A 22,289-nucleotide genomic window follows, 5' to 3' on the forward strand; every position below is an offset into this window, starting at 1 on the left:
GTTGCGTGACAGTGGGTGTGTGCGCTACTTGTGTGTAGCGTGTGGTGTGTGGTGTGTTAAGTTGTTGTTGCTTGTGATTTGTTACAATGGATGAGAATGGTGGATCGAAGTATGAACCGTTTACTAAATACTACATACACCCTAGTGAAGGATCTCAGTTGATCTTTTGTCTTGTGTTGCTCACCATTGACAATTATGAAGAGTGGTCTTGGTCTATCCGCTACAATCTTCGTTCCAAGAGCAAGCTTGGTTTTGTTGACGTCATGATCAAGAAGCCGGCTGCTGAATCTGCAGATTATCATCAGTGGGGTATTGTTAATTCTACTGTTGTTTCTTAGATTTATAATACTCTTGATGCTAGTATTCGTTCTACTGTTATTATTCCTGATGATGCTAAAACCTTGTGGGATGATTTGCGTGATCGTTATTCTCTTGGTAATGGTCCCCGTATTTTCGAGATTAAGCATGCTATTTCTGATTGTAAGCAGAATGGTCGGTCTGTTGCAGTTTATTATGGTGAATTGAATAAATTCTAGAATTTGTTGTCTAGTTATATGAAATTGCCTGATTGTACTTGTTCCGCTGCGAAAGAGTATGCTAACTTGCATGAAGTTGAGATGTTGCATCAGTTTTTTCTTGGTTTGGAGCCAAAGAAGTTTGGTTCAACTTTGTTGATGAGTGATCCTTTGCCGTCTATGAATGCTGCTTATGCTAAGGTTGTTGCTGATGAGCGTAAGCAGTCTGTGTCTGAGGCTCATGAGGCTTCTACATCTGCGACTATTGGTTTTAATGCAACAGGTACTGCTTCCGGTCGGACTTCGAAACAGAAGGAGTGTACTTATTGTAAGAAGTTTGGTCATTATAGGGACCATTGCTATTGTGAGGAGGGTGTGGCCGTCGTTAGGGATCCTTTTCCTCTATGCCCATGACCCTTTAAAGCCTAGGACTTTACACTTTTTAAGGTGTGTTAGGATTTGAATCCCTGACTGTTTGGGGACCTTGAATTAGAATTGATTATATCATTACGCTTTTTTGTAAGAAATTAATAAAGAGTCGCCAATGAGTTTTAGGAAAACTCATAAACCTCGTTCATGCCTTTCTCCCAAGTAGAGTTCAAGGGATATTTAGCATGAATCATAAGTTTACCCATGCCCAAATTGGTCTACATGTACCAGAATGAGTCCGGGAGCGAGGGTACTAAAATAACGTTCCCTTTAGGGGGGAATCGCTATCCTAGCCCAAGTGCGGCCTCTACTAGCTCTATCACCAAACAATATATGCAACACCTAGTTGATTTTATTTACACGCGGCAATCACATAAAGATTACATTGCAACGATTGTCATTATTCTTATTTATTCCAAATTCGTAAAAAGAACAATAAATAAACAACATTCGCCTTGACTTAGGTGATAAAACAATCAATTTATTATTCGATTCTAGTCTTTAGTTAACGCAAGAATATTATGTGAAATAATTAATTAAGTTTATTTTAAGTGATCAAACAACACTAATTAATTAATTAAAGTCATTTAGGATAAGAAAACTAATGTGATTTATCTAAGTGCTCGGGAATTTACCACTTTTCCTTGCTAGATCTTCGTTTAGAACACTTGTGGACTCCTTCTTCTACGGGAACCTTCACTGTAAAAGCAAAATAATTAAAAGGGTGAGTGTTTAGGACAAAAGGGTTGATTAGTTCACAAAGATGTTACTGTTGACTTTAGGCTGATTTTTCTTTCTCTTCAAAGCTCGTATTGAACCTCCATTTATAGGGAATGGGTGAGTTTAGGGTTTTGGAGATTTTGCCGCAGCAGGTGGCGCGCGCAACTCAGGAGGTTGCGCCCGGCTGCTGCGTGCAAGTGATTGGGTTGCGTTGCTAGAGGCAGCGCAACCTCTGGTCTTACGCGTGGCTTTATGGTAAGATTCGATTCAGTATATTTTTGAAATTCTGAATCTTCCGCAAGTGCATCTCTAGGGGTTACGCTGGATGCTGCGCGCAACCTGGTGAGTTGCGCGCGCCAGGCCAGCGCGCGGATTTTCCTACTACAACCCTAGATTTTAACCTAGACACTCTAAATCCGTCCGAAATTAGGTTTAATCTCGGGATTAGGCCTAATTTATGATCGGGCTTAGTGTTAATGAGCTTTGGTTCATTCCATTTGGGTCAAGCTAGTTAGTTTTATGTGTTTAAGCCTTAATCAGTAGTCCATAAGCATTCCTTACTCCAATCAAGCACAGAGATGGAGTTATTTATCGTCATAGAACTTCCGGTCAGGACAGGGGACCAAAAGTAGATGTCTACAACTATAATCTACACGAGTTTCCTGATGGGGGTCGTGGTGGTCGTGGTAGTTGTGGAGGTCGTGGTGGTCGGTCGTTTGGCAAAGGCAAGGGTGAGTTTGCTGGTGCTGTTGGTAGCTCTCGAGGTTCTAATGAGCAGGTTTCTGATTCTGATCGTGGGAGTGTTCCGATGATTTCTGATGCTCAATGGATGGAAATCATGGCTGTGGTAAAGGGGTCAAAGTCGGGCTCTTCGTCGGATGGAAACAAACTTGGTACGTATAATTCTATTGAGTGGCTCATTGACACTGGAGCTTCAAATCATATGTCTTGTAATATTGATCTTTTCACTGATTTGCATGATATATCTTCGCCTGTTGGTTATCCCAATGGAAAGAGCACGACAACTACGAAAGAAGGAAAAGTTATTTTGTCTGATGGTTTAACTCTTTATAATGTTTTATATGTTCCTGCTCTTAAATGCAACTTGTTATCTGTGTCTTAGTTGTTAGATAATAATGCTATTTTATTATGTTCACTGACAAGCTATGCATTATTCAGGACCGCAGTTTGAAGAACCTGATTAGAGCGGGGGAGCAGTATGATGGGGTCTATATTTTCCATCTAGTTCGTGCTCAGAATCTGCAGGCGAACAAAGTGGTTATTTCAAATGCAAGTGTGTTATGGCATAGGTGTCTCGGGCATCCGTCAATGCAAGTTGTGAGCTATCTTCAGGGAGTTTCTAATAGTCGTTGTACTCATAATAGTACCTCTAGTTGTTCTTTTAATTGTGACATGTGTTTTATGGGGAAGCAACCCCGAAACTCAATTCCGTTAAGTTTGAATAAAGCATCTGAAATTTTTGATCTAATTCATTGTGATATTTGGGGTCAAACAAGATTACTTCTAGTTGTGATGCTCGTTATTTTCTAACCATTGTTGATGATTTTCCTCGTGCTACTTGGGTGTTTCTAATGGTTGGTAAATATGAAGCTTCAATTCACAGTTGATCCGTGAGTTTTGTGCTATGGCTAAGACTCAATTTGGCCGGAAAGTGAAGGTGGTTCGTAGTGATAATGGCCAAGAGTTTCTCAGTTTGAGGTCTTTCTTTGCTAAGAAGGGCTTTCTGCATCAAACGTCGTGTGTTAACACGGCTCAGCAAAATAGCAGAGGTGAACGCAAACATCGTCATATTTTAAATGTGGCTCGTGCTCTTCGGTTTCAAGCAAAGTTGCCCAAGTATTTTTGGGGTGAGTGTGTTATGACTGTTGTTCATTTGATTAATAAGACACCTACTCCTGTTCTAAATGGAAAAACTCGGCATGAGTGTTTATTTGGTCAAAAACCGTCTTATGACAGTCTTCGAGTTTTTGGTTGTCTGTGGTATGCTGCAAATTGTCCTCGAGTGAAGGATAAGCTTGACTCTCGGTCTCGTAAATGCATATTTTTTTGGTTATCTGAATGGCAAAAAAGGGTGACGTGTCTATGATTTAGAGACGAATGAGTTTTTTGTAAGTAGAGACGTCAAATTTATTGCAGATGAGTTTCCGTATCTTGCCTCGCTTACGGATGAAAATCGTCGGTTTTGGGAAAGTTACTTTGTGTCACCACCAGTGTAGGATAATGTAGATGATGTTGAATTAGTGACGCAAAAGGTTAAAAGTGGGGAACCGAACAGTGCAGTCCACCCCACAACCAGCCTGCTGCGGGAGCAGTTGCCCAGCCGCAACCAGGTTGCGGAGTAAACTGCCCAGTCGAGCAGTACAGTCCACCCCACAATCAGGCTATGGGAGCAAGTGCCCAGCCGCAACCAGGTTGCGGAGAACACTGCCCTGCCTTCCCAGCCCCCTGTTTTGTTTGCTGACCAAGAGTAGGACCAGCAGCATACTGCCTCTGCTCTGCCCGCTAGAAATCAAGCAGCCGTAGGCCAGCAGCATAGCACATCGCAGCCTGCAGCCAAGCAGCCCAGCAGCAGCGTGAGCAGTCCGCATTTGCTTGGGGGCTTGCCACATCGTTTGTCTAGCGATGGTGATTTGGTTGGTGCCTTGGGTTCTCGCTATAGTAGTGTGATTGAGCAAGAAATTCTCGATGAAAATGTTGTTATTACGCCGTTGAATTTGAGGGGGAGTTCTTCTTCGTCGGAGGAGGAACTTGGTCCTGGTCATCTTGAGAAACGTCAACCTTCGTGGCATCGCCATTATGTCACAAATACTGTTATCACTGAAAATATAAACCCCACTACATCAACTGTCGTCCCTCCTCAATCTTGTTCTTGAGCTTTCCCTATAGCTTCTCATGTTGAATATAATCGTTTTTCTGTGAGACACAAGTATTTTTTGGCGACGATCACTAAGGGAAAGGAACCATCATCATTTAAAGAGGTAGTTAAAGACGTTGGTTAGCATAAGGTGATGCAAGATGAGATTGACGCTCTAGAGCATAATGGCATGTGGACCGTTGAGGATCTTCCTCTTGGAAAAAGGGCGATTGGTAGTGGTTGGGTGTATAAAATTAAGTACACCGACAAGTCAAAGGTAGAGTGTCTCAAGGCTCGTTTGGTTGTTCATGGCAATCGACAGGTTGCCGGTGTTGATTATAATGAGACGTGTGCTCCTACTGCAAAGATGGGTACAGTACATCTTTTTCTAGCTGTTGCTATGTCTTTGAATTGGGAGTTACATTAGATGGATGTTCATAATGCATTTCTTCACGGTGATTTAGATGAAGAGGTGTATATGCAGTTTCCTCCAGGGTACAGTACTTCGACACTTCGCAAAGTTTGCAGGTTTCAGAAGTCTTTATATGGCTTGAAACAAGCCCCGAGACAGTGGTTTTCGAAGTTGTCTAGTGCTCTGCGAGGTTTTCGGTTTAAAAACTCATATGCAAATTATTCTCTGTTTAGCTATGTACAGGACAATGTATCTTTGCATGTTCTTGTATATGTCAACGATTTGATTATTGTAGGGTCCTCTCATGATGCTATTGTTCGGTTTAAAGCATATCTGTGCAAATGCTTCTATATGAAGGATTTGGGGCTGCTTAAGTACTTCTTAGGCATTGAGGTTGCTCGTAGTCCGGAGGGTATCTTTCTTTCTCAATGAAAGTGTGCTTTGGATATCTTGACTGAGGCAGGTATGTTGGGTTGCAAACCCATTGACACTCCGATGGAGCAGGATCATCGTATTGCACATGCTTCGGGCGAGCCATTCGCTCATCCAGATTTGTATTGTCGGTTGGTTGGACGATTGGTATATTTGTCTGTCACTCGACCTGAGTTGAGTTATTTGGTGCATGTTTTGGCTCAGTTTTTGAGTGATCCCCAAGTTCCTCATTGGGATGCGGCTATTCGTTTCTTACGCTACCTTAAGGGTAGTCCGGGACAAGGCATTTTGTTGCGACCTATGAAGGATTTACGGTTGACGGCGTTTTGTGATAGCGATTGGGCAGCGTGTCCTTTGACTCAGCGTTCTTTGACAGGTTATCTTGTTTTTCTAGGTCGCTCGCCTGTTTCTTGGAAGATTAAGAAACAACCTACCGTATCTCGCTCCTCAGTAGAAGCCGAATACCGTTCTATGGCAGTTGCTACTTGTGAGTTGAAATGGTTGAAGGAATTATTGTTTTCTCTTGGAGTTGGTCATTTGAAGTCTATGCAGTTGTTTTGTGATCGTCAGTCGGCCTTGGATATTGCTAAGAATCCGGTGTTTCATGATCGTACGAAACATATTGAGGTAGATTGTCATTTTGTTCGTGATGAGTTGTTGATGAAGGGTAATATTTCTACTTCTTATGTTTCGACGAATCATCACTTGGCAGATATTTCTTACGAAAGCTCTTGGACGACGACAATTTGGGTTTTTGTTGCGCAAGTTGGGCATTCGTGATTCGCATGCTCCAACTTGGGGGGGAGTATTAGAAGTCGGTTTGGTTATTTATGTTAAGTGTGTATATTTGTAATGTTTATCTTGTTAGGAGTTTTAGGCAAGCTAGGTCACTTATATATTGTGTATATATATTGTCATGAATATCAATACAAGGGCTAAGCCGTTTTCTTCAATATTTCTTGAGTTTAACAAAGGGAAATATTAAATATACCGTTAAAGTTAAACAATTAAATGAATAATGCAAAAGGGTAAACTGTATTTACTATTCTAAAACCAATATAGTAATGATTTGACCCAAATTAAGTTGAGTTCGATCCCGATCAATTTGAGAATAAATAAATGTTTGTCATAATAATTAAATTGTGATAGACTTGACACAATTGAAAATAAATTCAACTAATTCTTCACTCCAATAAGACTTAAACCAAAATGATGTGATTGACTCATCATCCAACTTCCAATAGATCTCTAAAACGTTGTATTAGAACGATGCTTTTTTGGTCGACCACGTAAATTATAAGAACTATGTATGAACTATGAAGTAATTGAATTATAGCAAAGATTGTATCTAGGATTTTTATTCTAAATGCATTTTGGTTGGTTGATATTTAGTCTATGTTATATCAATAATTTTGAAGGAAATTAAGATACATGTTACAACTGAGGATTAAAACAGCTTTCAACTTTCAAAGGGCCTAATTTGCTAATCCTGGCCGGTGGACATGTAAGAGCTTCCAATTTAGTAGGGTGATACTGTGATACTTTAGGAAACAACCCAAAGATTAGTTACTCATCTTTTTGAAAATTAAGTCCACGTCAAACATTAGTTGCACTATCAATTTCCAAACCAAAACTTGTAACGATCTGTTACTGACACGACCCTACGGGAACCTAACCTCTATGAATTCCAACATTTGGAATAAAGAATGGAACTAAACTATTTTATTCTACTCAAAACTGATCCGGTCCAAAACTCTATAATACTGACCCATAGAAGAACCATACCCAATATCAAATCGACCTATGTGAACTTGACTTGAAACCGAACCGAACCCTTCAGTTGAAGTTCTCGTTACTTGTTTTTGTGGCGCCTTCTCATCCTATATTTAGCTATTGACAGTACAATAGTACACCTCTACATTATTAGATAACACTATAACCTTTTTAATGAAGAGACAGAAACTGCATATGCATTGATGCACACACCTAACATACTCTTTTTAAGTTCATGAGATCCTTGCTTCCACCCATTCACATGTTGATACATCTCCCTTCCTTTTCCACTAATTTATTACACTCACCACTCTCTTGCCCTTTTAAACACACCCCTTAAAAATAAGCTAAACTCTAGCCTTATTTTTAATTTTGTGTTACATTTTTGGTAATTATACTCAAATTGAAACTAACTAAAAAAATGATCCAAACTACTACAAAACCATTTAATAATTTCTATCTCCTTTGTTTATTTTTCACATTACTATTATTCATCGCCTTTGTTGATGGTACGAATTATGTTCGTGAAGCATGTAGTGTTACAAGGTACCAAGACCTTTGTGTTAAATCCTTGGCTTCATACTCAAACAACGCGAAACGGAGTCCTAGCCGGTGGGCACGGGCAGGTGTGTCGGTAACCATATCCGAGGTCAAGGTAGTATCACAATACCTTGATACGACTAAGAAACACGGTCATATTCGAGGAACACGAAACAGGGCTGCTCTGGCTGATTGTGTAGAGTGCATCCAAAGTGCCCTAGACGATCTTCATAAATCACTTGGAGTGTTAAGAAGGTTAAGTAGTGGTGTGTTTAAGGAGCAAATGGGTGATGTTTTGACATGGTTAAGTGCTGCATTAACTAATCAAGACACTTGTATTAATGGTTTCGTTCGAAGAGGCCGGAAAAACAAGCAGATTGCTAGGTTATGTGACAAGGTTCAAAATGCTAGTTATATTACTAGTAATGCTCTTGCTCTTGTTAATAAGCTTGCTACTACAGGATTGCAAGATTTAGGTGATGATTCTTAAGTTTCTCCGTATAATTCGCGGTGTTGTTTGTGGATTAGTTGATGAAGAGATTATGAAGGTAGATAAAAGATCACTTTCAGAGTGATAATGGTACCACATATATTTGTACTATAATGTGTTATACTGTTATAATAAAGCTTTGATAATTGCTTTCAGTTTAGGTATTTATGCATAAATGTGTGTAGAACATATGGTTGCAAATTTAATTTGTTGTCACAAGTGAACAAATCAAGTACTAAAATTGATGGAGTTTTCTGCTGTTTAATTTATGAAGTTCTAAAGGTCTACAATCCATAATTGATTTGCCATTGTTTTTTTTAGAGGTAAGTACTATTAGTTGGTAAATTTTGTGCGTGCTCTTCAGCAAAAAAAAAAAACACTCTAAATTTCTATTGCTGAACAGAATTCATATTTTCACTTACCAAAGTTGCATTGTTAAGTTGTTTCATAAAAATAATAATAAAAAGAAGTCATAAGTTGTTTGACATACATATGGTGCTACAGCTACATAGTACTCTGTACAACATACAAGTAACACAATAAACAAGGGATGTTATAAGCTCATGACACATAAGCTATAATTGTTGTTGCCTTGTATCTAGAATTATTGGTCATACTCAATTACTGTGGTTTTGTACTACTTGATCCAAATCTAAATTATACCCAGAATTGAAATTCAGAGGAAATTAATTTATTGAATTTCAGAGAAAATTAATTCAATGGCTAACAACAATGGAATACCAGTTGAAAGAGTTTACTGATTTCGAAGCTAAGAAACTGGTAACACCAATTAACTATGGTTGAAGCTATCAATCTAACGTCGTCCATTGTGAGTTAAATGACACTATTCTCTGTAACCATCTAATTAACATGATACCCCTTTTTAGCAGTTGGAAATGACAATAATAAACCTAGATAAATATCTCAAGTTTATCTAGGAGATGAAGTGGAGCCTACTCTTATATTTAATTGTGTTTTTATTTGAATTGAAGTAAAACGATTTGAAAAGCTAGCTTATTTGCCGACTGATAATGTTGAATTTGATGACTCGACACAAACAACTACTTAAACTAACATAAACTAATGTCATGATTTATATATCCCCTGAATAGAATTTGAAACTAACCTTTGAAAAGCAACCTAAATGCCACTTCTATAGGGACAAGACTTCTAATGTGTGATTTGATATGTTTTCGTAGAGATATTGTACACCACTTTGAATTCGTATTGACAATATAATTATGGCTAGAATTATAGGTAAATAACAGCAACTTTCATGTAAGCTGAGCAAAATATTGACAACAAAAATTGTCATTAACTATGAGATCGATTACAAGGTTACAACAACTAATGTATGTTAAGTGTATTTATATGGATTCGGCCAAGATATCGGTCCTCCTAGACCATATACAGGCTCCAAAGCAATGGGGTTCATAACACAATACTCGTTCGAAGAAGAACAATGACTACCACCACCACCACTACTACCGCGCCCTAATCTCTTAATATCCCCACAACATACATCCGAATTCCTTACATGCCTCATTTGTTGTCGTCTCTCTGCCTCGTTTTTCTCCCTCCTTTTCAAGTTTTGATTCCTAATAGCGTTACACAACTTTTGCTTCGTATCCTTTTTTGATTTATTCTTACTTTTATAAAGACTACTAATAGGCAAAGGCATGGCCTCTAACCCCATCAACTTCGGCACCACCCCTGGCTTACACCATATAACATTCTCCCCTCCTACACTATTTGGCAAATGCAACATCCTCCCTAGCTTAAGCCCATCGATTACATGAGGGGTTGGATTACTTTTACGAAAAGAAGACCTATACATCGCATCTCTCCCATCTAGGGAGAATCGCGGGTATTGATTCAATGCATTCCTAGCTGATCGTAGGATGTCGGAGTTGTTCACGCACGACATCCTACGAGGAAAGTTCATTTCTTCTTTGTATTTGTAGTACCCTGCCTTTTCTTTTTTTGCAATTTCCTCCTCTATCTCGAGTTGAAGTATCATTTCTTCTAAGGTTACGCTCTTCCTAGGGGGCACATGATCAGCTTCCATGTACGAGGAAGAGGATGGTTCTTGGGACATTGATGTTAAGGAGGGTTGTTTTTGGTTAAGAGTAGAAGTCGAATTGTCGTCGTTGCAAACGTTGCGAATGCCTCTCCCCATTTTAGAGCCCATCAAGCTCTTACGAAAGAAGAAAGAGAGGTCTTTCATGAGATTTTTGTGAGGTAATGTAAGACTAGCTTAGGAACTAAAAGAAGAATATGGTTAGAAATTGCAAAAAGAAAGGGACATTATAAAAGAGATATTGTAAGATTTAGGAGTTGTGAATGGATTGAATAGGGAGCGGTGTCTATTAAGGGGTGAAAGGGAGATTAAATGAGAATCACATGATTGAAGTGGAGACAATGTAGCTTCACAAGTTTTAGCACACTTTGCCGTTATTGCAGGGGCAAATAAAGGAATTGAGCTCTTCAGTGTCAACTAGTAGAATACTCCCTCCGTTTCATATTAAATGCAGCACTAGGGTGTTTACAAAGTTTAACAAAATTTATAGGGTGGGGTTTTTTTATACTATAAAGTATCTTTTGGTAAGATAGAGGAATAATAAAAAAAATAAAGTAGTATAAATAGGGTTGGTAGGAAAGAAAATAATAAAAAAATTTGTGAAAGTGCGGTTAGTGAGGGAGAGAAATTATTAAATAATGGTGGGTCCTTGTAAAAAATAGTAGTGTTACAATTATTATGAAACGGACGAAATTTAATATGAAACAGAGGAAGTGGTAAAGTTGGCTATCGGGTCATTCAGATTGGATTAATTTCAATTCAGTAAAAATAAGTTCAGTCAATAAAAATAAGTTTATTTCAGTAAAAATAATTTCAGTTCAGTAAAAATCAGTAACTTTAAAGAAGAAATATAATAGGAAATCAGTAAAATAAGTTTCAGGTGAGTAAAATTAATTTCAGTTCAGTAAAAATAATTTAAGTTAGGCAAAAAATAAACTCAATTCAGTAAAAATAAGATGAAGCGAACATGTCCTTAATTGGTCGTTTAATTATGGGGTCCGACAAGAAGGACAATTCATGCCAAATCAAGTTGAGTCAAATATGGTTAGGTCAAAATCAAGTTAAGTGAACTCTAGTGTAGATTGCTGGGTAGCTTAAATCACCTAATCAGATCAAGTAAGTTTTTTCAGGCTTACCAACAAGTATCAATTACGGTATCAAGGTTGGTTAATCTTTAATACAAAGTATATTAATTTTTGGCGTTGAGAGACACGTTCATGAGTGCTCGATCTATCTTGAGAAAACTCTTTATTGAAAGATTTTACCTCCTAAGGATATTTAAATCCCATATGCAACCAACCTTAATCTTCTCAGTCATCCATTGTAAATTAAATGTTCTACTTATCTCTCCAGTATCATCATGACCATGTAGCGAAACAAAAGCATTGTGCTTTAAGAATAAATATGAATCGTTATAGAGTAATTTTCATATGCAATCAAAAGAGGCCTTAATCTCCTCAGTCATTCATTGTAAATGTACTACGTATCTCTTCAGTATCATCATGATTGTTTCGAATGAAAACAATGGGTCCTTCGAATGGACTTCTCTTGTGGGCTGAAGATTAGACTTAGCCCAATTGATGACTGGGACGAGGATTCCTGCACAGCAAGCACACGTAAACTGGCCTCGGGGGTGGTGTTGAGGAAGGCCCCTCCGATGCCGAAATTAGTACGGTGTTTTTAGAGAAAGAAAGCTATGCAAGAGTATTAATTGTTCGACGCTTAATGTGAATTGATTGGGAGAGAGAGGAGTGAAAGCTTTTATACCTTACTCAAATAGCTTTAAAAGAGCCTCTGAGCCAAGTGGGCTTACCACGCTGAATGAGCCTTGGTTGACTTACTTGGCATGCTTGTAGGGGGTTGAACCTTTTTTGAGCTTTTAATTGAATCATTTGTGGGCTGGCCCAAATAAAGTGAATTGGACCCAAACAACTTGCTCCCCAAACCCGGTTTGGAAGTTTGACGAATTGGGTTTTGACTTGCAAATTAAAGGGAAACAAATGATTTATTTAGCATTTGAATTTTTGGAGTTATTAATGTAATAACGGCTGTTTTGGAGTTAATAGGGAATATGGAGAGCTTAGTGGGTAGTTAATTTGAGAAGTAAATGGAAGAGTGGTGCATTGAAGTGGAGTTAGTGGGGATTTTTGCGGCGCGGACTCATAGAATTCCTAAGTTGGCAGGTATAAACACCACACGTCCCACTCTCTCTCCTCACTTCAACTTTCGCTAATCTTCAATTGCTCTTCACTAATCACTACCACTAAAATCTTTCCCCTACTCACTTGTGCCCAGTTATCCGAAGCTAGAAATTAGAAATTGTTGCTCCGAGCTTATAGATCGGCAAATTCCGCACCCGGACAAGGTAATTTTTGTCTAATTTCTTTCGTTTTTTTCTCGTTTTTTCAATTACCCCTCTTTTTCGTTTACTCGTGCAACCAACACTGATAATGGTCGGCGATCGTGGAAAGAAGAAGGCTGAGGCTGAGCTGAATGTAGAGGAAGAGGAGGAAGTTCCGCAGTTGGTTCTTCGGCGGAACCACCCTCTAGCGATGATGCCGACTCTTAGTGGCCAGAACCCTAGGGTTAGGGCTAGGTCCGCCGCCGCCCTTAGCGGTTCTTCTCTGAACGTTGTTCCGCTCAGTTCTCTCCCACCCAGGGGTTCGGATGAGGCGGGACCTTCTGGTCGAAATGAGGCCTCTGCGTCTAGGCCTCTGCCCCCCGAGGAACGGGAGTGGCTGGATATGGCCTCTAATCGGGGCATTATGAATTTTTCCCCTTATGCTTGGTGGACCGGGAACGACGCCGAGTATAATTTTGCATGTGTATGGGCTTTACGCCTAACATCTTCGTCTTTCGATGCATGCATAAGCTGGTTACTAATGTTCAAGCGAACAAGAATAATGGTCCTGGATGGTGGGCCATTGAAGACGAGAAGGGTTATCTTTCGATTTGGCCGAACAATACCTCGGACAAGGAGTGGCGGGGACAATGGATCTGGGTAAGGCACCCCAAGATCCAGAGCATCCAAATTATTTCGGCGCGCCAAGATATCTGGTTCAGCCTGATCCTAACATATTCAACATTGGTCCTGATGACTTCACAGACCTGTATCGGATGCAGCTGAACCATTTTGGCCGATCCAAAGTGCCTGGGGCCAAGGGCCGATTGACGACGGTTCCCACTACTTGGCTGCCCTGTTGCCACTACATCTTTAGCGAGAAGATGCTTGCTGTTGTTGGCCTCAACCGAAAGTACCAAGGCGGTAAGGAGTTCGGTTGGGGCCGAGGACTTTATTTATTTTTTATTTTTCTTTTGCTGTCAGCCTTTCTTTTCAAGACTAATTGTTGCTTTGCATTTTTAGTGATGTTTGAAGGGAACTTGGGCATTAGGTACGAAGTGCTCGACATCACTCAGGAGAGGGATCCGATCACGAATTCGCCTGCCATCATTGAACCGAAGGATCGACCAATCAGCGTGCACGTCAAGAGGTTCGAGATTGTCAGCGCTGCCGAGTACCAGCATCAGAAGCCGTGGTGGGAGAAGTGCGACTCGTTCTTCCTTCTGCAAGCCGGAGAAGAGGCAGCTGCAACCCATGCTTCTTCCGCTGCTAGAACTTCTACTCCTGTTGCCAAGCTAGCTAAGCAAGCTGCTCTAGGAGTTGAAGAGGATGAAGACAAAGACAAGCGTCTTCTTAAGACTTCGGTAAGCTTTCAGACCTGACTTGTCTTCTGTTTGCTTGTTGTGTTTGTTTGTTTATTTTTTGTTTTTGTTTTTATAATGTTTTGCCCCCCTTGTTCCTTCTTCTGTAGTCTAACGAAGAAGAGAGGGACAGAGAAGAAACTGCTGAAGTCTTCCAAGACCCTCCTTCGGACGAAGAAATGTCTGGACCAAAGAGAAGGCTGTTATAAAACCAGGACAGTTTCAAACTGCCCTAGTTCCTCTGAAGAAACCTCGACTTGAGGAAGAGGTTAAGGAGAAGACTCGCCCTCCTGGGCCGATTCATGAGGAAGAGGTTAAGGAGAAAAATCCCCCTTCTGAGCCGTTGGTCAAAGTTCAAGAGGCTCTATCCGAAGACAAGGCTCTGCATTCTTCCTCCCAGCCTCGGGAAGGGCTTTTCACCGAAGAGCGAGATTCAGCGAGAGACTAACACCCTTCCATTCTGCTGCATCAACCCGATGATGATGTGGAGGTGCTGGGCGGAAAACCCCAGGGCTTTGATGAAGAGAACTCGAAGAGGGATGCCGAGGCCAAGAAGGGAGCCGAAGAAATGCCTTCGGGTTCACTGAATCAATCCTTCAACACTTTTCAGTCTGCGGACATGGGTTTCACCTCAACCCCTCTTCTTCACGTCCCTGACAGCAGGAGGGATTTGCTTTGGTCGCACCGAGATTCGGCAGTTGAATTCTCCGGTGATCTGACGAGCAAATCCGAGCTGGAGAAGGCGAGGACTTGGTCTCTTTGGGCTAATGCCGGAATTGCCGAGCCCACATTGAGGGTTCCTGACCCTTTTGCTGAGACTCAGAGGCTTCTGATGCTGGTAAGGCTCTTGACACTTAAGCATTTTATACTTAAGCATTCATCATTCTTTTTTCTTTTTCCTTTTTTTTTTTTTTTTGTTGTCTCCTCTTTTTTGTTGCCTCCTCAATCTCTTTTTTCTTCGTCTAACTCGTTCCCAACACATGTAGGCTGTGCAGAACCATACCTTAGCAGTCGGGATGAACGACGAGCTTCGGTTCAAGCAAGAGGAGGCTGAGATTAGGGCCAACCTCGCCGAACTCAAGGCCAAAGCAGTTGAAGAAGAGGTTGCAGCTGTCAAGGCTAACATGAATAGGCTTAGGGAGAATGCTGACACCGTTCTCCAAAACTTGGAGAATCATTTGTTTCCCCTGATGGATCAGGGCGCCGAGCTGCTGAGAAAATATGAGGTGGAGGACATTCTTGGTCTGGAGTCTCGGATCCAAGAGATCCAAAATGAAATGGAGATGATGGCCAAGGAATTTCGGCAAAAATCTTTTGCTGCCGAGAAGGAGTCGCTATAAGAGAAGACTGATCTTAAGGGTGAAATTCAGCGGCTCCAGAATGAGTTAAAGACGCAGCAGGAAGAGTCCCTCAAAACTCAGGCTGAGCTCGAGAAATCCCAGAAGCTGCTAGAGGTGAGAGTCTACACCGAAGCTGAGTACGAGGAGGGGTATACCATTGGTTTCAACGTAGCTCGGCGGTTGGCTTTCCCTGCTGATGAAGGATTTATGTCTTCGTCAAGTACAATTACTAGATATATCAAGGATCATTATTATGGAGATAATTAGTCCATTCTTTTGGGTCGTCATTGTCTGTTGCTAGATATGATAAATGATCTTTGGGCTAGTCAAGCAGTCCAAAGCCCAATAGAATGGATCCTATAAGGTCACTCATAAGGGTGATGGATTGATCTAAAGAAAGAACCCATTATTGGGCCTCATGGAGTGGCCGGCCATATGGGATTAAAGAGGGAGTAGTTTGGGCTTGGTTTGGACTCTAATTATACATGTGATGTATAAATAGAGGCCTTATCTAGGGTTTTGCAGATAACACTTAAGTAGTCAATTGCGAATTGACTAGCAAGCAACCAAACCCTAAAGCCTCACGTACTTACTCTCTCCTCTCCCCTCACGTCCGCACACGTCGGTGGTGCGTGTGGTGCACGGTGGTGGTTGTGGTTGTTCGTGGCTCGGTTTTCTCCTCCCCTCTCCGTAGAAGGTGGCTCGAAGTGTTCGTGCTCGACTAACTAGCATTAGTGGAGATTCAATCCTAGCCTGTGGACCAAGTAGAGGAGCAACACTTAGGGCTCTTATTCTCCTAATCGTTCGTGGTCGATCGCTCGTGGAAATCACGCATCAAAGGTATGAATTATGTGATTCTTTATGTGTTATGCTTGTAGATCCTGTTTAGGTGCGAACGAATATGATTTGTGAAATTCCGCTTATAGTACCTAAAACCCTACAGTGGTATCAGTTAGCCTCTTGCATTTACGCATATTAATCATAATTCTTTGACGTCCACAAATTTTAATTCAATTAAGAGTCAGAATAATTTAAATATGGGTCAATTATTATTTTAAATGGTGATTTAACATATGGAATCATTAAATATGATATAATTGCTCAATTTTTGCCTAATATTTGGACTGAAATAAGCCCCTAAGTGTTCGAAATTTTCGAACCCCCTAGCCCTAGATTTGAATTTTTTGAAACCCTAAACCCTAAATTTTTTATTTTGAGTTTTGTGTTTTGATTAATTTCAACTATTTTATGCTTCGTTCATGAATTTAATCTATTTGATTTCATGCATAAATTAGAATTTTGCATAATCAACGTATTTAATTTAAGAGTTAAATTAAATTAGGGATTATTTTTCATGAAGAACCCTAGAAATTAAAATTAGATTGGGAATTTAATTTTAATTGGATGAATTAGCATAAATGTTATGTTTTAATTTATCATGGACCACATTTATTATAATTTTACAAAAGTTGTATAATTAAAATTGAAACCAAAAAAAAAAATTTGTTTTGCGGCAACCGCGGCTGGCGCAGGTGGTGGTCTAAGAGGGAGAAGTGGGGCGTGGGGCAGCAGGTCCGAGAGCAAAATAGCAGCAGCACCGTGCAAGTGTTGCGCGACACTGCTGCCGCTGCTGCTGCTTTGGCAGCGTACAACGACAGTTGTACGGCCACCGTGGTCGGCTTCGGCTGACCACACCGCACGGCTGTTTTAATAATGACAAAAAAAAATTTATTTTATTTTGAAAGTTAATATCTAATTTAAAAGTTGTTAATTTTGATAAGTTTGTTAGGATATTTTGAGCAAAAGATTCCAGATGGATAATAATTGATTTAATAATGTGATTATCCCATAATTATTTTAGGAGATAATTGATTAAAATTATGTGATTGGCTAATAATTAGGATAGAATCTCCTAAGTTTGTTAGGACAATCTCTAAAGATAAATATGATTTATCTTTTAAGATCAAAATAAGATTTGATTCTATCTCATGCCTTATTTAAAATATATGATGTACTGAAGATGGTCATGAATAATATATGATATTATCTTTAAAATAAGAGATATTTTGGTACCATATATGTTTCCTTAATTATGAACATTCGATGTTGTAGTTTAGGCAAGCATGTTTACGTGATATTTATTATGTGGCAATTTTATAATATATGATATTATGTTGCTATATAATGACTAGTATGGCCCAGTAGATTACTAAATACGATCTGCGCATCATGATGTATTTTTGTAATCTAAGTACGGTCTGTGAACCGATTAAGTATTTTGTAATTTTATCTATTTTATTTAAGTAGTAAATAGATTAGAGTAGAATTACAGGTTGCAGTTAATCCAAGAAGCCCATGGAGTGAAGGCCCAAAGGACAAGGTGGATATGATCCATGAAGGTTCAAGTAGGAGCATTTACTTTATTATTTCTTAGTATTAGGGGTCATACTATGTCTTGTTTATGCATTCAGTAGATTATGCATGCTAGTTTTTATTGATGTTGATGATGATGCGCTAGAATTCACTAAATTAATCACAACATAATAAATCTAGGTTCCAGAAATATTAAGATTGTTTTTCCAATTAGATACCCAACAACCCTTTGATCGTGAGTGATGGGTCTGCCTCCGCAGGGTGTCACTTGTTATCTTAGGTAATTTGGGGTAGATCACGTTCTACACATTTAATTGGTTGTGCTCAACAAGGTTACCTAAAGAGTTTAAAATCTTGAAGCAAAGGGTAATAATTAAACATAAGATGGCTAATTATTCAACCAAGAGTTGCAATTAGTAAAAAGTTTACTTACTTTGAAAATGTAATGCTTGATGGTAGGGCCTCAGTCCGGTCAACTATTACAAAAATAAAGGATCTTGGAATCACTTAATCCAAATGGGACAATAATTATTTTGAATAAAGTGTTAAAGTAACCTATAATTTTAATTTAGGGGCTTTAAAGATAAACATAGTTGAATTTTGCGTTTATTAAGTAATATATATTCTAGTTTTATTATTGTATTTCTCCTCGATTGAAAACAAAGTTGAGAGATGTTCTCAAAAGTATAAAAGATAATCTGTAAACCTATATTCCAATTTTGCTAAGTGGTTCTAAAAGGCAAGTTTTAGAAACCCATGTCACATGTCTAAGGTTGGTTTCCTTCAACTCAAAACGTTTGAGTGAATTGCCAACACCATCTTCATTTTGAAAAGTGTTTCAAGGGTTAATGAGATGGAAGGTACGAACCCTCTAAAAGACAAGTATGGAATTTCAATAAAATCTCTTATTTTCAATGTAATTGAATATAAGAAAATAATTGGAAGTACCTATGATCAAAATTTGATCAAATGACATTATTCTTCATCCATTTCATATGGAGTTAAATAGTTTATTAAACTCTACTATGAATGATGATTGAATAGATTTAGCAAAATTATGAAAAATGCTTAAAGCAGTTCATTTTGAACCTAAGAGAAATGTTCTAAGTGGCTCAAAGGAAAAGGTTTAAGAATATATGAGGATTGCATTAAGAAGTTATGGTTAAGAAATGCAACAAGTTGCTACTTCTCATACCTAAAACTACTTATATGCTAAAAGTTGTTATGAACAACAAATGTTTCAAATTAAATGGACCAATTCCAATTCATTAGAAACTACCTCACACATTTGGAAGGTAAAAGAATGGAAATGTTCCAGTTTAAGAAGTATATTATAGAAATTGATTTAGCATATTACTACTTCTTGGACATATGATGTCATGTTTAGTTCTCTCATTGAGAATGTGGTTAAACTAAAGGAAGAAGTATGCCTAAAGGAGAAATAAATCTACAAGTTTAGAAACTGATGTTGCTACTTCACAAGTAGAATCTACAAGGTTAGAAGCAAAAGTTGCAACTTTACAAGTAGAACTTACATTTCCCCTTACCTAGTTATTGGCTAGAATTAAATAAATGTTATTTATTCTTGTCATTATCAAAACACCAATCAATGTTAGTAATGACTAAGCATTGAAGATTTAAAACATGGAATAAATGTTATTCTATGCTTATTTGAATCAAAGTGTATTTTGAATAGCTAAATAGGTCAAAAGTTCTATATGGCAGATATAGATAAACCATTTCTATATATATATAAATTGTCTCTAAAATCTCAAATGGTTCAATTAAAAATGAACATTGGATACGGAAGATCCAAAGGGATGGACTTTCAATATCATTAGATTGTGAATCTATTGATATATGTAAATATCATTCTAATTTGAAACTGACAAGATATCATTTAGAGAAACGATAACATGAACTCGAGGTCCAATACATATCAATGCAAGAAAACCTAAGGTTCAAAGGCTAGAGACGGACAAAGAAACTTCATTTGTGATACGATCACTTGTGCTTAGTTGAAGCATAATAGTGATTTTTTTTTTTTTTTTTTTTTGAAAAGTTCAAAAGGTCTAGTATGAAGTTCAAAATCAACTTGACAAGATAACAATTACACTACAATATGATTGTAATGGTGAAAGTTTAAGTCAAGACATTTACTTGGCAAGATATTCAAAGTATTGCGATATGATCGTAATAATGAGAATTTAAGCCAAGAGTTGTGAAATCGTATTACAACAAACTTCGAATGAAAAACTTGTGAAGTGTCTATGAAAGGAGCTATCAATATATATGAGATATATTTTGATACTGGATGAAAATACCTTATCTTCCAACCATTATTCAAGGGATATACTTTTAAGATGAGCTACAATACTTAACAAAACTACATAAGTCAAATCAAAATGTAGCAAAGGCTTCATACGTGATATGGATAAGAAAAGTTCTTATAAAGTCTTTCTACAAAGCAAGGAATAAAATTTGTATTAAATCGTTTAAAACACGTTCAATTCCTATACAGAGCAAGGGGTACTACTACACAAGTCATACTTAGCATAAAACGTTTGTTGCTCAAGTAGATGCCCTTCAGGAAAAGATGTCATTTCCAAAAGGTCAAGTGGGAGTAGTGTAAATCACAAAAGAGTTTCAAGAAAAGCAACAAACAAACGTGGTTCAAACCATGGTTGGTTCACCCCATGCTAATGCACCTCTTCAAGAAGGCAAGTGGGAGTATATGAATCTTGAAAGAGTTCAAGAGCCTTGAAAGAGTTCAAGAAAAGTTAGTTTGAGAATCTTGAAGAAATTCGAGAAGTACTTGAATAAAAGTAACAGTATGAGCATGATTCACCTCATGTTATAAATGACAACGCATGGTCTCATTAAGTGTAATGAGAATAATAACCTTGTGCTGAAGGTAGCACATTCCAAGTGCACACCCTCTTTTGTTGTTTCTCATTGAAAATTAAACAAAGTTGTTGTATAAGTTTCAATTGTTGCATAAAGACCCACAATGATGACTAGCATATCTAAAACTTAGCCAAAGAAATATGATTTCCTATTGACTAAGAGTTCTAAAATATTTATTTTGAAACATAATGATTATACAAGTAATAAAGATGATGTGACAAGCTATAACTCCTAGTGGTTTAAAAACCATGGAAATCTGAAATAGATTCTAAGTCTGTAAGCAAGTGTATGACACTTGATTAATTTTCCGAATTGGGTAAGACCCATTGTAAGCAAAATGGATTAAGAAGAAAAGTGTTTTCTAAGTAAGCAAAGACTAGTTATTAAAGGCTTTAACTAATTCATAGTATGACTATGACTGCGATGAAACCTTTACATTAGTCATGTTGCCAAGATCAATTAAAGATATTTTAGTGATTTCTACCTTATGAGATTTGGTAGATGGATTTCAAAACGCTTTCTCGAAATTGTTCATGAAAGAAGATTTGTATATGACACAATCAAAGTAATTTTGAAAATCCAATAATCCTAGGGATGCATAAAATACCCTTTAATGGATTGAAGTTAGCATCATGGAGTTAATTAATGTTATTAATTTTGTGAGTTAATTAAATTGTTTAATGTTCTCATAAAATGAAGAAAAGGTCTTGTGTATACAAGATGTTAGTGGGAGTTATACAATCTTCTTGGTCTAGTACAAAGAGCGATTGATCCATGCTTGAAGGGTCAAGTGATGGTTAATGCATTTTGTATGAAAAACCTTGAAGAGGAAGATGAGTACATTTGGGAATCAAGATCCATAGAGATAGATCTTGAAGGATGTTTTATCTTACTTAAGAAACTTATATTGATAAGATTCTTATGAGGTTCAACATCATATAGAAAGGAGTTCCAATCCCATATAACATGGCACATTGCTTAACAAGATTCAATTCAATGCTTTGAGAAAGGTTGGTGAAATTAAGGTTTTGAGTGATGCTCCTTGTGTATTTTGCAAAGGATGCATCATGCGTGTCATGGACTATACTCGTCTATTGGATTCACATGTTTTGATAATATGTGGTGATAGATTTCAATCGAAAAACCAATGTAACATTGGTATACAGTTTAGAAATTCCTAAACTCCTTGCAGAAGGATGAAGGAAGATTCTTGGCGTATGGAGATGAATATTATTATAAAATTTAGAAGTTGCAAAATTCATGTTTATGAGAATGTCTCATAAATTGTATCAACTAAACTATTTCAATAGCCTAAAGACACAAAGGGCTCATTTGAAATAACATGATGGTGGATGGTTTTGATTGTGTGCTAGGGAGTCACAATTGCAAAATCATCAGTCATGTTTTCCTATGTTTATCAATTGAAACAAAGTTTCAATCTTATTTAATCATGGTTTAGTATTAAATAAAATGCATGTACAAAATAATTATGAATTGATAGGATCATCAAATACGTGATTTGGTGAATGAAACCCCACAAGTGAACTAAATTCATAAATTATTTAAGTTCCTAGTTCGAAATCATTAAATTGGACATGATTTCAATAAATAGACTAGCATGTAAGATTGATTGGATAGCGCAGTTTCACGGGCTATAGGGGCATAGAGATGCTCGGTCAATCACATGGATATGCATGAATG

General features: G+C 38.1%; 2 protein-coding genes across 2 annotated transcripts; both read left to right on the forward strand.

Moving 5' to 3' along the window:
- Positions 1–554: 554 nt before the first annotated feature.
- Positions 555–4,558, forward strand: LOC110739325. The gene is made up of 6 exons (XM_021919792.1): positions 555–798; positions 1,978–2,006; positions 2,236–2,778; positions 2,844–2,942; positions 3,289–3,756; positions 4,157–4,558. Exons 1-6 carry the CDS (start codon positions 555–557, stop codon positions 4,556–4,558), a joined length of 1,785 nt encoding a protein of 594 aa, XP_021775484.1.
- A 2,823-nt stretch (positions 4,559–7,381) lies between these two features.
- Positions 7,382–8,341, forward strand: LOC110739191 (pectinesterase inhibitor 6-like). Its single transcript, XM_021919650.1, has one exon. It carries the CDS (start codon positions 7,578–7,580, stop codon positions 8,184–8,186), a length of 609 nt encoding a protein of 202 aa, XP_021775342.1. The 5' UTR covers positions 7,382–7,577; the 3' UTR covers positions 8,187–8,341.
- Positions 8,342–22,289: the final 13,948 nt, after the last annotated feature.

The sequence above is a fragment of the Chenopodium quinoa genome, unplaced genomic scaffold (genome assembly GCF_001683475.1).
Source record: "Chenopodium quinoa cultivar QQ74 unplaced genomic scaffold, ASM168347v1, whole genome shotgun sequence".
Classification (NCBI taxonomy): Eukaryota; Viridiplantae; Streptophyta; class Magnoliopsida; order Caryophyllales; family Amaranthaceae; genus Chenopodium; species Chenopodium quinoa.

Coding starts and splice junctions, on each gene's coding strand:
- LOC110739325 (XM_021919792.1), top strand. CDS start 555: ATGAAATTGCCTGATTGTACTTGTTCCGCTGCGAAAGAGTATGCTAAC. Junction 799..1,977: donor TATTGGTTTTAATGCAACAG/GTACTGCTTCCG, acceptor GTGCATCTCTAG/GGGTTACGCTGGATGCTGCG. Junction 2,007..2,235: donor TGGATGCTGCGCGCAACCTG/GTGAGTTGCGCG, acceptor ACTCCAATCAAG/CACAGAGATGGAGTTATTTA.
- LOC110739191 (XM_021919650.1), top strand. CDS start 7,578: ATGATCCAAACTACTACAAAACCATTTAATAATTTCTATCTCCTTTGT.